This window comes from Mauremys mutica, chromosome 2 (genome assembly GCF_020497125.1).
Source record: "Mauremys mutica isolate MM-2020 ecotype Southern chromosome 2, ASM2049712v1, whole genome shotgun sequence".
Taxonomy (NCBI): Eukaryota; Metazoa; Chordata; order Testudines; family Geoemydidae; genus Mauremys; species Mauremys mutica.
The window spans coordinates 260,271,194-260,284,645 of NC_059073.1; the positions used below are offsets into that span (position 1 = coordinate 260,271,194).

Below are 13,452 nucleotides of genomic sequence, written 5' to 3' on the forward strand. Positions count from 1 at the left end.
TCCCCAGTGGTGAGAGTCTGACAGGGACAGCTGGCTCCGCTTGCACTGTGAAAACACCCCCTCGGTGGACCATACACAACGACACTGACCTTTCTGCAGGGGAACCAGGGATGTGCCTTTGACTGAATTAGCCACAAAGACGTCTTGCTAGGACTTTTGTTCCCCCGCCAAAGCAAAGAAATATTGCGTTTAATATGAGAAGTGTTGTCCACAGCTTTTTCGTGCCCCTAAAGAAATATTACAGGGCTGATTTACGCGGGCTGGCTCCCGAGGCGCTCTCCCCCAAGACCTGGGGCTGAGAGGCGCATGCCTCTTTCCAAAGCGCTCAGGCTGTGCCGCGGCGAATTTATCAATCTTTTCATCGGGCAATACTTGGAAATACATCATTGTCATCGGGGTGGGGTGATAGATTATCTAGAGCACAGAGCCCCTTCCCAAGGTCAAGTTGAAGATTCTTGTTTGCTGTTTAACTGGAGTTTGTTAAAACGCCGAACAATGCCTGCCTGTTCGCCTTTCTCTTGTGCGAGTGGGGCATTAGAAAGGGGCTTTTCCTATTGCACAGACCCGCGCATCTTTAATCCGCCTGGGTTAGCGAGTTTTTGCAAACAAGCTTTGTTAGTGTAACAAGAAATACTGAAATTAGCAAGTCTGTGAAGGGGGGACGGCATCGCATGGTCTGTATGTGGCCTCAGAGAATGCAGCGAAACGTTTCGTTGCTCTCTACAAGGTGTGAGCCTGTCTTTGCACAATAACAGCCACAAATCTGTTTTCCTGGGTCCTGAAGTAAGTTTTGGGAGTTGTACTTCTCTGACAAGGAGAAACCGCCCGCTTTGCTGGTTAGCGGTTTGATGGAAGCTGTTGCCAATCGTCTTATTAGCATTTAACCTGCTGTCAGAGGGACTCAGTGAAATAAACTTTGTGAATGTTATGGGTAAAAGTTTTATTTCGCATCGAGCAGACTTTTGAGGTCTGCCTTAAACAGTTTCCTCTTCCCCCCCCCATCTGATGATTGATATTTTTTATTCAGACAACTTTTATTTACCTTGCAAAAATGTTCGGGACAAATGTGATAAATTACAGATATGCAAATTTCTTTGAATGGTGTTGTAAGTGTGTCTAGCTGGAGCTGAATAACTCCTTGCAAGTCGGTCTGTGCGCACTCAGGACCCCAGGGAGCTGATCAAAGCACCCATTCTCTTTCATCCCCAGTATTCTCCTCCAAACTATTTCGATACAATATGTTTCCATGATGCACTTAATGTGCTAGGGACATAGAACTCATTACAACCTAGCTAGTTCTGCCGACCCCTTTGTTCAGCAGTATAAAGTTAAAAGGGGAGGAGGGGGGCTCTGCCAGTTGCCAGCTTTCTGAAATGCTAAAGCATGCGTCATTTTTCACCAGGTCTCGTCTTGATATACTCAAAAGACAAACTATGAAACCGGCCTCAGCCCTTTCTGGCATTAATTACATTGCTGTCCAGCCGATCTGTTTTTCCTATTATATGCATTTCTCAGCAGGGATTTTTTTTGCAAGCCTAATGCAGCTGCGTGTTAAACTATGAATGCATTTTTATCAGTATGGAAAGATAAGTGTAAAGACTGCAAAATGTGCAGCGCTGTGCTTAAGGTTTTCCTTGTTCGTACCATATTTTATGGCAATGGAGTTTGGGAGTGTTTTGCAATATTCTACATTTTAAGTTATTGCTATTGCCTCACATTATGATCAGTTTAGAACAGATTGTTACAGATAAGGATCCTTTATTGTTGGAGCCAGTTTTCATGTGTACTGAATTCTGATTTGACCAACAATACATTCTTACATCACATGGAACATTTCAAGTATTCTTAATAGCTGGGTATTAAACCCAAATTCAGAGCTATCAGTTTCAACCACACTGCGAAGTTGCCGCTGTTTGGGGAAATTACTCTAGCAGGATGACAGTAAGAATATAAACCCGATTTCACTTGGTAGGGCATTTGTTTATGGGGTTGATTGGTTGACGGAAATGGCTGGCAGCCAGTTCTGGGAAAGATTCCAGACCTGACTCCGATTAACCCTCTCTGGTGAAACTCTGCTGGAAACCAACTCACCAGCAATTGCCATTAATCTACTTACTAATTAAGCCAATTCATTTCTAAAGGAGAAAAATTCCTTTCTTTGGCCAAAGTGATGGGAGGAAATTTGAAAGAAGCGCCAAACTGTGTAACTGTAATTCAGCCAAGGACTGCTAAAACAAGGTGTTGATATATAGCAGGAGATTTAAAACACGTTTCTAGGGCAACAATCCTTTGGAGACGGTGGTATATAGTGCATAGTAGATGAAGCTCGAATAATGGTGGACTGCAGTGTGCAACTATATGGGCATGGGATGGAAATAAGGCTGCTTTTCTCCATTAAACCTTTTCAGTCTTTTACTCATCTACTAAATTATCCACCCAGGGTTAAACATTTCAGCTTTACAGGACACCAAAAAGGAACATATTTCCTGGGATCTAAGGAATAGTTTTGCGAAGTATTATGAAAGTTTTGCCCAGCATAAATGATGAACCTCTTAACGTTGTTCATGTAGGAGAAGTTGAATCAAATTGCAAAACAGATCAATGGAAATGAAAATTATGTACTGAACGCAGTCGATTATTAATGACACTAGCAAGCAGTTCTTAGTTTGCTTTGGTAGTCGGCAAAGAAAGGTAGGACGGAAAGCTTTTCACAACGACTTTAGGAAATTAGCGCTTTTACATTTATTGGCCAGTATTTTAAAACACAATATTGTATATTTATACAACACCTTAAACACACATCTATGATACACACACAAATATGCTTAGACTATTGGCTGGTAACTTGTCATTTCTCAAACTACCAGTTCATGGTAACTATGGAAATGTTTTAATTTGTATAATTTAAGTCCCTTTGGATAGCGTTGAAAATAGAGATGTCAATGAATAAGAAAAAGAAAATATGAATCAATAGCCCATAAAACATCAATGCCACTAAACTCACTCCAGCTATTGGGCTAGGCAGAATCTAAGGGACAAATCATGCAGTCTGTCTTCTCTCTAAGTTTTATTAAACTCGATGGAGCTACTGACGTCATTACAGGCGTCAAGATCGGGTTCTGCTTATGGTTCAAAAGCTTGCAATCAAAGCCTTGTACTTCCAGCCGTGTATGCTTGCTCAGTTTAAGGACTAGCTCTTAAATCAAACTATCAGTTAAAGCAAGGTACTTAACGTTCATGTGGTGTAATGTAGGAGTTTCTAAACAAGGCTGGTGGTGTATTTGATTGAAGTTCAGTCTTTACTCAGAATAAAACTTTGCTCTTAAAGAAAAAGTAGAACTGCGAATCAGGCCATGCATGGAACAAATATGGAGCCAAGATGGAATGTCATCGGATACACGTTCATATCCCCATTCTGATAATCACCTAGAACTTCAAGAAAGGAAAGCGTGCAGGTGGGAGAGTTGCTTCTTTAAATTCCTGTCATTAACTTCAAATATACACTACCTTACTTTGGAGAATCAAAGTGTTCACAGCTTCCTAGCGAGGCAACACATAGAAACATTTCCGGGACCATATGAAGACCTATGGGCATTTATTTCCTTGCGATCCTGCTCTCTCTCTCTCTGTCTCTCCCCACAGAAGGCACTGCTCCAACTGTCAAGTTAACGTGGACGGAGGTGAAGGAAAAGGAGGACCCCCAACAAATTCTTCATCCCCAGAAACTAAAAGAGAAAAGATGAAGACATGAAACATCAGGGCACAAATCATGCAGGAAACATGTCAGAACAAAGTTACTCATGCTGAGGCTCAAACTTGCTCGACTTGTTGCATTATTTCAGATCACTTCCTAAACAGAATGAAGGTGTTCGGGAGTTTGTTTTGTGCGTTCCCCTGATACACACTAGGTGACACCAGGAGTTTGGGGTTTCTTGTGAGCAGCAATGTAAAGCATATACTCTGAAATATAGTGATCCACTTCACAGTGAAAGTGACAGCATAACCGAGCCTTCCGTCTGCACACCAGCAAAGCCTGCTCTGCTCCCCAGTTATTCTGGACACTTGTACTATCGAATACAACAGCGCAGTTAAATGTGCAATACAGCCACCAGTGCCCACTAGTCAATACAAACCTGAAGCTCAGCTTTAACTCTGCCATTCATTTGTTTTCTCACTAGTTTTAAACCACTGTGTCATCTTTATGATCCAAGTCCCTCTTTGGTTTACCACGGTGTAGTAGCACTAAGCCCTTAGCAATCTGCCAGCCCTTTCTACAATAGCCTGTACAGACCAGGTGAACTTGTAAAACAAAACAACTTTTGCTTTTCCTATTTTTTTTCGGATGTATGTTCATTTTAGTCTACATTTAATGTTGATTTGTTCTACGCCTTCCATTTATAATTAGTACATTATGATTTTTTATTTTTTAAAACAGCAGCTAGTGTTGGATGGTGGTCAGCACTGGGGGGTTATTATGTAGACATTGCTCCACTTCTCCTTATAGACCCACAATTCAGAAGTGCTTAGCCATCACGCTGAGCAGTGATTTTCTGGGTCCAGGCGTTGATGTCGGAGGCAGATTTACATTCTGAGTTATTGGGGGAAGGGGGGAAGCATACAGAATACCGTATATATGTATATATAAGTATCTCACACGGAGTACTACCGACTAAAGAGCTGACATTCTCATTTCAAATGCTAACATAAATAAAAAATGTGATGCAATAACATTTCTGTGCAAAACTGCTATTTTAAATTCAACACTGTTGATCATGTGTAGGAAGAAACGCTTATGCCATCTCATCAATTAAGCGCTTATTATGAATTAAAACTGTCACCTATTCCATTACGGAAGTTTTGTTTTTTGAAAGTTGAAGAAACTCAATGGGCACCCACAGAACCCTATATAGGAACCCCAAAGGTATCAAACGTCCCTTTTCATCTGATGAGAACAGCACATTTCAAATTCTTTGGGAAAGGTAATGATTTCTGCCAGACTAATGTCCTCCTGAAAGCCACTGGAGAACACAAAAGGACCTGCTTTCAGCGCTTTCTGAACAACTGCGAACACTACCGAATAACGCCATCCGTTCAGTGTTGACATAACTAGAAGATGCATTGTAAACAGAATATTCAGGTGTATATTTTTTCATAGAGAGAACATAGGATGTACGCCTTTTCCTGAAATCACCAATGCATCACAGAGACTTTATGCCTTCCCTTTGTGAGCTGGATATCTACTAGATATAACTTCAGTGTAAATAGAAAGCTACAGATAATACATTCAACATTATACATTTAAAATATGTATATCCCATCCTGGGTTACTTTCGGGGGGTAGATTATGTGTGTGCGCCCAGGGAAGTAGCTAGTTAAATGGAAACAAATTAAGTATTTAATGAATACATCTATGGACAAGCAATCAATGGGCAATGCACCTAACACGAAAAGGAAGAATGTTCAATATTACATAAACTAAATCTCTGGAAAATACTATCGTTGTGTCATTTCACTAAAGTGAGGAAAATTTATGCATCACCCAATATCCTCAAATGGTAGTTGTAATAGTGGCTACAAAACTATAAACAGAATTTGAAAAAGAATCAGGAAAGATCGTCCCCCAAATATTTGATAGCAAACCTAAACACAAGACATTAACTAGGACAATATTCATTAATATCACAACCAATACGGAATTTCTTCATTTTAAGTCTCTCTTTTAGATAGTAAAAAATAGGATGTAAATATCCTAAAAAGACTAATGACATTTCACAGGTAATGCAATTTAGAAAGAAACACTTCCATGTTTTCTTTTCCAACAATGTGCATTTTTGTAAACTGGTATAAATTGCAATTCAAAAGCACTGATCTCGCCATCCCCAATCATTTTTTATACTGATCAAATGAATGCAGATACTCCCATTTGGGAGGGGCGACATGACATTTCACTTGGCAGTTCTAAACAGGTCACAGACCTTTCACAGACCCTAAGGCAGTGGGAGGGAGCTCTTTAGGAAACCGTGTAACCAAATCAAACCAATGGTTACCCCTTTTCAATACCATTGGAAAGGTTTTCACAATGCCATTCACATAGCAGCAGAGAAACTGAAAGGATGGTCATCCAATGGAAATTTCTTTTCCTTTGTTTAAACTTACAGAGCTTAAAAATACTGGAAAACAATTACATTTTGTAGGACAAAAAGGTAAACAAGTACTGTACATACATGCAGACTTGTATGTTATAGGCCTTGGTGTGGCTAGGTGCTTATATGTATATATGCACACATATGAATTTGTATATGTACATTTATTGGAGATGTTGCTTTGTGTGAAGCCATAGGCACAAAGACACAACATGGCTGCCCTGGAGATGACCTATTGCTTTCAAGTTGCTTGAACACATCAGAATTTCTATTGTTAAGGTTGATTAATTGAAACTGATAAGTTACCATGAATAAAGATTGTTTTTCTGTTTAATGTGGTGGGCCTGATTTGGTAAATGCTTCATTCATGTAGCCTTGCAGTGCAGCATATGGGCAAGATTCATTCAGTATCACAAACATACACAATTTATTATGCTTGTATGGTCACAACCAAAAGGTCTTTCTATTTTAATGACAAAGTTTGAATGAAAAAATCCATTTAAAGAGTCACTAACATTAAATGTGATTTTATAATTTATTCTTGTTCTTGGCACCCCATGAATTAAAACCATTTGAAAAGTGTAGACGTTAAATTCAGTAAAACAAATACATGTGCTAACAGCATTTCAGAGATCTTTAAAAGTAAGCAGTTTATCTAAAATGTTTGTAGACATATGAAGACAGCACGTTATGGTCTGGTGCCATCTTGTGTCACATACCACTGATAAAGTTATCACTATAATGTTTCAATGAGATACTGTCAATATTGGTCTGAGTTCCACATTCCCATGGTTTATATTGGAAGAGGCACAGAAGACTATTTAGTGAATAAACAATCCAACTTTCCAACCTTGTCCTTTTCATGAGTAAAATCAGCCGCCAAAGTTCCATAAATCTTTCAGCCTCAATGATGTCAAGAATATGTCATGTCCTACTGGCATTTTGCAGTAATTTTATCAGAACATTTACAAATTAAGCTGTCTAATTTATATTTACATGATTACAGCAGAAACACATTACATCATAAAATAGACCATCAAACAATCATTTATGGCAAACCTATTGTTTCCCTGGTTTTGTGTATCCTGACACACAGAATATTTAAAAATATTTCCAAACATATATACACACACGCATGCACACTTCACTCTGATATCTGGTATGGCGATCTCCCACTGACTTCAATAGGGCCAGGATTTCATCCATAGGGTGCAAAGAGAGAGAAACCTCCCTCAAGCCACCTGCTGGGGTACCTTTGGCGAAAGTCTCCAACAGTAGAAGAGTCATCAAAATCAGCTACTACCCCTCCTTCCCCGAAGCAGGGGACGTGTTGGAGCAGGGCAGGGGGGAGAGGCCCAAGAGCAATGTGCTTTGGCAATAGCCAGCTGGTCACTAGAAGACTCCCGCCAGCTGATGCCGTTTACAGCACCCCCCAGGCTGTTCTATCCTGTGCCTAGGGGGCATGACCAGGGACTTGGGGAACTATAACTGACTTCTTGATAGCCCCATCTCACTGCTGTGGAGAACTTGATCCACAATCTTCAAGCTGAGTCTTTTATGGTTGTGACCATTGATTAGTTCTGTACTCTGGGCTAGGGGCTGATCCCGAGTGCTGAGCGCCTTCAGTGCTAACTAAAGAAAATGGGAACGGAGGATGTTCAGTACCTAGCCTGGTCAAGCCTTATAAACACAGGGAAGACAAACTTAGTGCTCTTCTGTGCACCGTACAGGTAGCAAGACAGCTCTCAGACGGGAATTGGACATTTTAAGCACGATGGGCCAAAGCGATCCCTGCTGTTGTTCCGCTGGAGTTACTGGAGTGCCATCAGGAATTCCTTTGGCTATAGATGTGTAACCAAATAGAGTGCCTGCTCCAAGATATATTCAAGTTCATTACATTAGATCGGTGATCTATAGATGATAAACTTTTGTTATAACTTGTATATCTTTAATACTCAAACCTACACGGTGCAGTACCCATAACTGTGCCCGTTTTAAAACCACCACCATCAATTAAAAGCTCCCCTCTGCTCTTGCTATGTCCAAGTTAAACTTGGAGCCTGTCTGAAAAGGAAGAATGTTTTCCTTGTGGGACAAATAGTCCTTAATCAGAAACAGGACTTAATGCCAGTGTTGGGTAATGCAAAGCAGCTTCTGGCACCTTTTCTGACCCCAATAATGTTTGTTCTCAGACACTCTAGATTCCATAATCATATTGTTCCTTTGTCACATATTTTGTTCAGTTCTTTTATTAAGTCAAGTATCCTACCTATAGTACTGGATGATATGAAAAAATGTCCCTGGTTGACTCTATGGAAAGGAAATTAAGTTTCTTTTATTTAAGCTAAATCCTATAATTTATTTTTAAAATTGTATGTACAGGTTTCATTTTTCAGAAATGTACCTATATCTAGGTTTCCCATTGCTGTCGCATCTGTACTACTTTGTCCAGTTGCAGTGTGATATGGATGATATCAAGACATTAGCTGCAAATGTTGTTATAATCTTTTTTTATTCAGTGGTTCCCAGTGAATCATTCTATAATGAAAACATAATTTGTTTTATGCAGACTACATTTCCAGTAACAGTGTGTTGAGTATCAAGACCAACATGCAATGCATCTTGGTAAAGGGAGGCAATACAGTGCCATGGGTAGATCAAAAGATGGAGAATCTGGCTCTGCCACTGACTTCCTGTGACCATGGGGAAATCACTAAACCTTTCTGCACATCAGTTTCCCTATCTGTGAAATAGGGGTATTGATATTTACTTTCTTTTTAAAGGTAGTTTGATATCTATGGATTAAATGGTTGAGTTATATAAGGAATACACACGTGGCTCTTACTAGGTGTGTCAGTGGTTCTGAAGCTGGGACACAGTTAATTCCCCAAAGAATATGCCAGCTTATGAGCTGTAGTCCATGAGAACATGGAGCTGTCTAACTGTAGGGCAATATATTGCTATCTCTGGACTTGATTAAATTCTGAGAGGTGGGCAGCCTGATTGATGTTTATGAATGGAGTCAGCACAGAAATAGTTCACTCTCTGCACATTTGGAATGTCACTGCACAACTCCAGAACTCCAAAGTTTATCACTGTGCACTGAAAACTGCCAGAAGAAAGAACGGGGGGATGGACACAAAACCAGGAAAGAAATGGTGTATCTTTATATGAACTGCTCAAGAATATGTTTATAAATCAGTAAGAGCCAACTGTTGAATGGGTTCAGCATCTTCAACTGCCAATGGGTTGAATCCCACACTTGTTGAAGTCAATGAGAGAGCTGCCAATGATTGCAGTAGGTGAAGGATCAAACCCATTGATTTCAATGGGAGTTCAGAGCACTCAGAAAAAAACCCTCAACATGCTAAAGAACCTCTTAGGATCTGATCCTTTCTGTATATGGGAGTAATGCTGGTACTCACACACCAGTCATGCATCTGCCCAGGCCAATAGGAGTTTTAATCCAGTATTTGTAAAATTACCTATAAAACCACTAAAACTACCTACAGTTTTGGGGCAATTATCACCATATTAAAGGGACATTAACAAGCATAATAAGACAGGTGTACGGAAAGAGCGCAAGTTTTGGAGTCTGTTTTCAAAGTCCATGTAATTTTCTGTTTTTTCTCCCACAGAAAACAAAACCAACCCCAAAACAAAAAACAAAGATAACCCCATTATGACACACTTTTTTTTTAAAACCATATCAGTTCCAGGAATGCAACATTTATTGAAGACCTTCAACAGCAAACCAGTTTATCTGGTTTTAATTTAACATGTAAGGGTTTGATCCTGCTCCTATTAAAATTAATGGGAGTTTTCCCACTGACTATAGAAGAAGTCTCTTAATTAGATAAGGATCTTTATTTGGTTTGTGCAGCTAAGATATTATTATAAATAATTAGTGAAATATGGATTTTAAATTTATGAAAAAATTCTTTGACAGTGTCCTTTCAAGCACTTTTAGACTGACCTCTTAACCTCCTCTTCCTGGATTGACAGAGTAATTTGAAACAGGAACAAACAATGTAATCTATCAGAATAATTTGTGTTACCTCTGTGCATCAGATACTTATGTTTGAGCTTTCTCTTACTGACAACCCACGTAAAGAGTCACTGTTACTTTGCATTTTTATCTCAGAGATTCGTGTCTTTTCTACTCATTAAGAATGTGTCTAGAGATTACAAAGTCAATAGTACCCAAATACTGGACTGTGAGAAAAGTCTTCTAGAGTACATAAAATCAACTGCAGTGCGTGTCATACAATGGAAGTCTTAGATGTTCTTAGCTGTCCAAATTTATCATTATTACATAGAAACAGAATAAAAATTGTTGCAAATTTTTACTTATAAAATGTATTACACCTGTTTATAACAATTTAAAAAATGTTGGAAGATACACATTCATCCTTTGACTATACTAACTACTTCTTATATCACAGGCTTATTTATCTATTCCCTTTATACATAATTTCTGTAACCTACAGTATATTTACCACTTTTTAAACATAAAAAATTCTGCTAATACATCAGTCTCTTTCGGCTGAAAGCATATTATTGTTCAGAATAAATCATCAACATCTTAACTTTAGATTAAAATAGTACCTCTTCTGCTATCAAATATCAAAATATTAGTGTTTCAGAAAAATCAAGATACTGATCTAACTGAAGCGCTAGTTATGAAACCATGTACAATGCAGTGGAAGAAGTCACAATAATTTCACAATTATCTTGATGGATCATCCTCATTCCTCAATAAAGATGAGAAGTGAGGCTTGGTTTACACTGCAAAGTTTTGGCGATATAGGTATGTTGGTTAGGATTGTGAAAAAAAATCACACCCCTTTTGCCAACATAACTATGCTGGCACAACCCCTTGTGGATGCAACTAAACCAACAAAAGAGTGCTCTTGTTGGCATAGTTTATGCCATTCAGGGAGGTGGTTTAGCTATTCTGGGAGAACTCTTTTTGCCAACTTATGCGGCATCTCCACTAGGAGGCTTTGCTGGTACAGATATACCGGCAGAGGCTGTGTAGTACCGATAAGCCCTAATTTATTCTTTATGGGCCTGATTAAAACTCATTGAAGTCTATGTGGACTTCTACATTGATTTAAATCTTTGGATTAGGCCCTATGGACCTTGGTCATGCTGAGCAGTACTAAAAATGGAACTATTTGCATAAGTAGCACTCAGTGTGAGTAAGATTGCAGAATAGGGCCATCCTTTGTGTACAGACTCTTGGGGTTTTAGGATGTTCATTATGAAATATTGTCTTCATTTATTAAAATTATAATATTTATAAAATATAATCTTTGTTAACCATTGAAACCTTTACACACACCCTCTTTCTCTGTGTTATATTTCCTGTATGCTCCCAATGTGTTCAATTATAAAAGGAAAGAGACTGACTTTAAAACAAAACAATCATGCCCAAACTACATGAAAGGGGCTTTGGATATGGGCAGTCCCAAATGTACAGCTAGATAAATATCACAAACATTTTTTTTGCTAAGATTTGTGTGAATAACAACCTCTTTAATTTACTTTCTACAAACATTCTTCTCAGTGATTTATCTGAAAGAGTATTTGCAGAAAGCGAACATCTCAGAAAAATTCATGTGAATATAGGCTCACATAAGGTTCATGCTGGAAGAGTTAGCACAGTCATCTTGAAATCTCTATGATTTCTAATTCCACTAACCCAGACAGGAAATAGAACCACCACCATGTGAATTAGGTGTCCAGTTGTACAATTCAAATAGTCACAGTAATAGTAAACAAGCTATAGGTTCATCCAGTCTTACCTGAATGCAGTGCTCCCTCTGATCCTTACACTTATGTCAAATGTATTAGAAGATCATTATTTTTTTGTAATTTGATTTTTGCAAAAAGAAAAAAGATTTATTCCAAACAAATAAGATAAATGGTACCAAGAGAGCCAAGTCTTCTGAATTAAACAAGCCACAACTCCCTAGAAGATGAACAAAAGGCCACCACTAACTGAATAATGTTGATTGACCATAATTTCTGTTCAGAATTAGCTTTAGAAAATATGTAGATACAAAACAAAGTAAATTTCTCACTAGGAAAGTGTACTAGCTGAAAGAATGTGTGAACAGTGCAGAGTGTCCATGGTGCTGAAAAGCTAGAGTTATATATGGTTTGGCAAGAGGTGGAAAGGGATACAGAACAAGGGCTGGATTGTGCACCATTGAAGTCAGTGGGAGCTTTGGCATTGACTTCAGTGCAGGATCAGACCCCCAAGCACATCTTCACAGCTAGAGTAGAGTGAGTTAGGGAACAAACATGAGTAAATATGTAATTTTATAAGAATTATTCTTTCTTCTTAAAGTTCCTTACTCACTGAGAATCAGTTGTTTTAGTGAACGATTCTCTTTCAGAAAAATATGCAGAACATTCTAAAGCAGGGGTTGGCAACCTTTCAGAAGTGGTGTGCCGAGTCTTCATTTATTCACTCTAATTTAAGGTTTTGTGTGCTGGTAATACATTTGAATGTTTTTAGAAGGTCTCTCTCTATAAGTCTACAAACTATTGTTGTATGTAAAGTAAACAAGTTTTTTAAAATGTTTAAGAAGCTTCATTTAAAATTAAATTAAAATGCAGATCTTATCAGTTTAGTGCAGTGGTTCTTAACCTGGGGTGCACGCACCCCCTGGGGCAGGGCCGGTGCAAGGATATTTTATGCCCTAGGCAAAACTTCCACCTTGCACCCCCCCCCCCCCGCACATCGGTTCATTGAGGGGCAAATCCCAATGAGCCTTTATAGACCCCAGGAGCCAGCCTGCCCAGGGGCCAGCCGTGCCCAGGGGCTGCTCCCCAGACCAGGTTCCTCCCTCCCCGCCCCCTGAACTCCCCTGGAGGGTGCAAAGCCCCCCGCCATGAGCCCTCCCCACCCCACCTTGGTGGCCCCCACCCCAAGTCCACTCACTGGCTTTGCCGGGCTTGGGTTGCTGCAGCAGCTTGGCAGGGAGGAGCCGCCTTCTGGAAGCACCGGAGAGCCAGAGTGTCCCGCTTGCGGCAGCAGCGAGCCCCAGCCACGGAGGAGCCAGTGTGGTGCAGGGGGGCAGCAGCCCTGCAAAGGCAGCGGCGCTGCTAGCAGGGAGCAGTTGCGCCCCCCGCGCCCAGGCTGTGGCCCGGCGTCCCCGTCCCCCGGGGGCTCCTGCAGGATGCAGTGGATGTATGCGGGCGCCAGCCCCCATGCGCCCCCTGGATCCCCCCTCGCCTAGGGTTACCATATTTCAACAATCAAAAAAGAGGGGAGAGCCCTGCCCTAGCCCCACCC

The 13,452-nt window shown here is 40.0% G+C and overlaps 1 protein-coding gene across 2 annotated transcripts in view; it reads right to left on the reverse strand.

Annotated features, from left to right (window-relative positions):
- Positions 1-1,966: 1,966 nt before the first annotated feature.
- C2H10orf67 (chromosome 2 C10orf67 homolog) overlaps positions 1,967-13,452 on the reverse strand; it is a 118,752-nt gene continuing 107,266 nt past the window's right edge. For both annotated transcript variants that reach the window (XM_045003201.1, XM_045003200.1), the window contains one exon: positions 1,967-3,725. In XM_045003201.1, the coding sequence (XP_044859136.1) occupies positions 3,661-3,725 (65 nt within the window). In that variant the 3' untranslated portion in view covers positions 1,967-3,660. The remainder of the gene's footprint in view (positions 3,726-13,452) is intronic.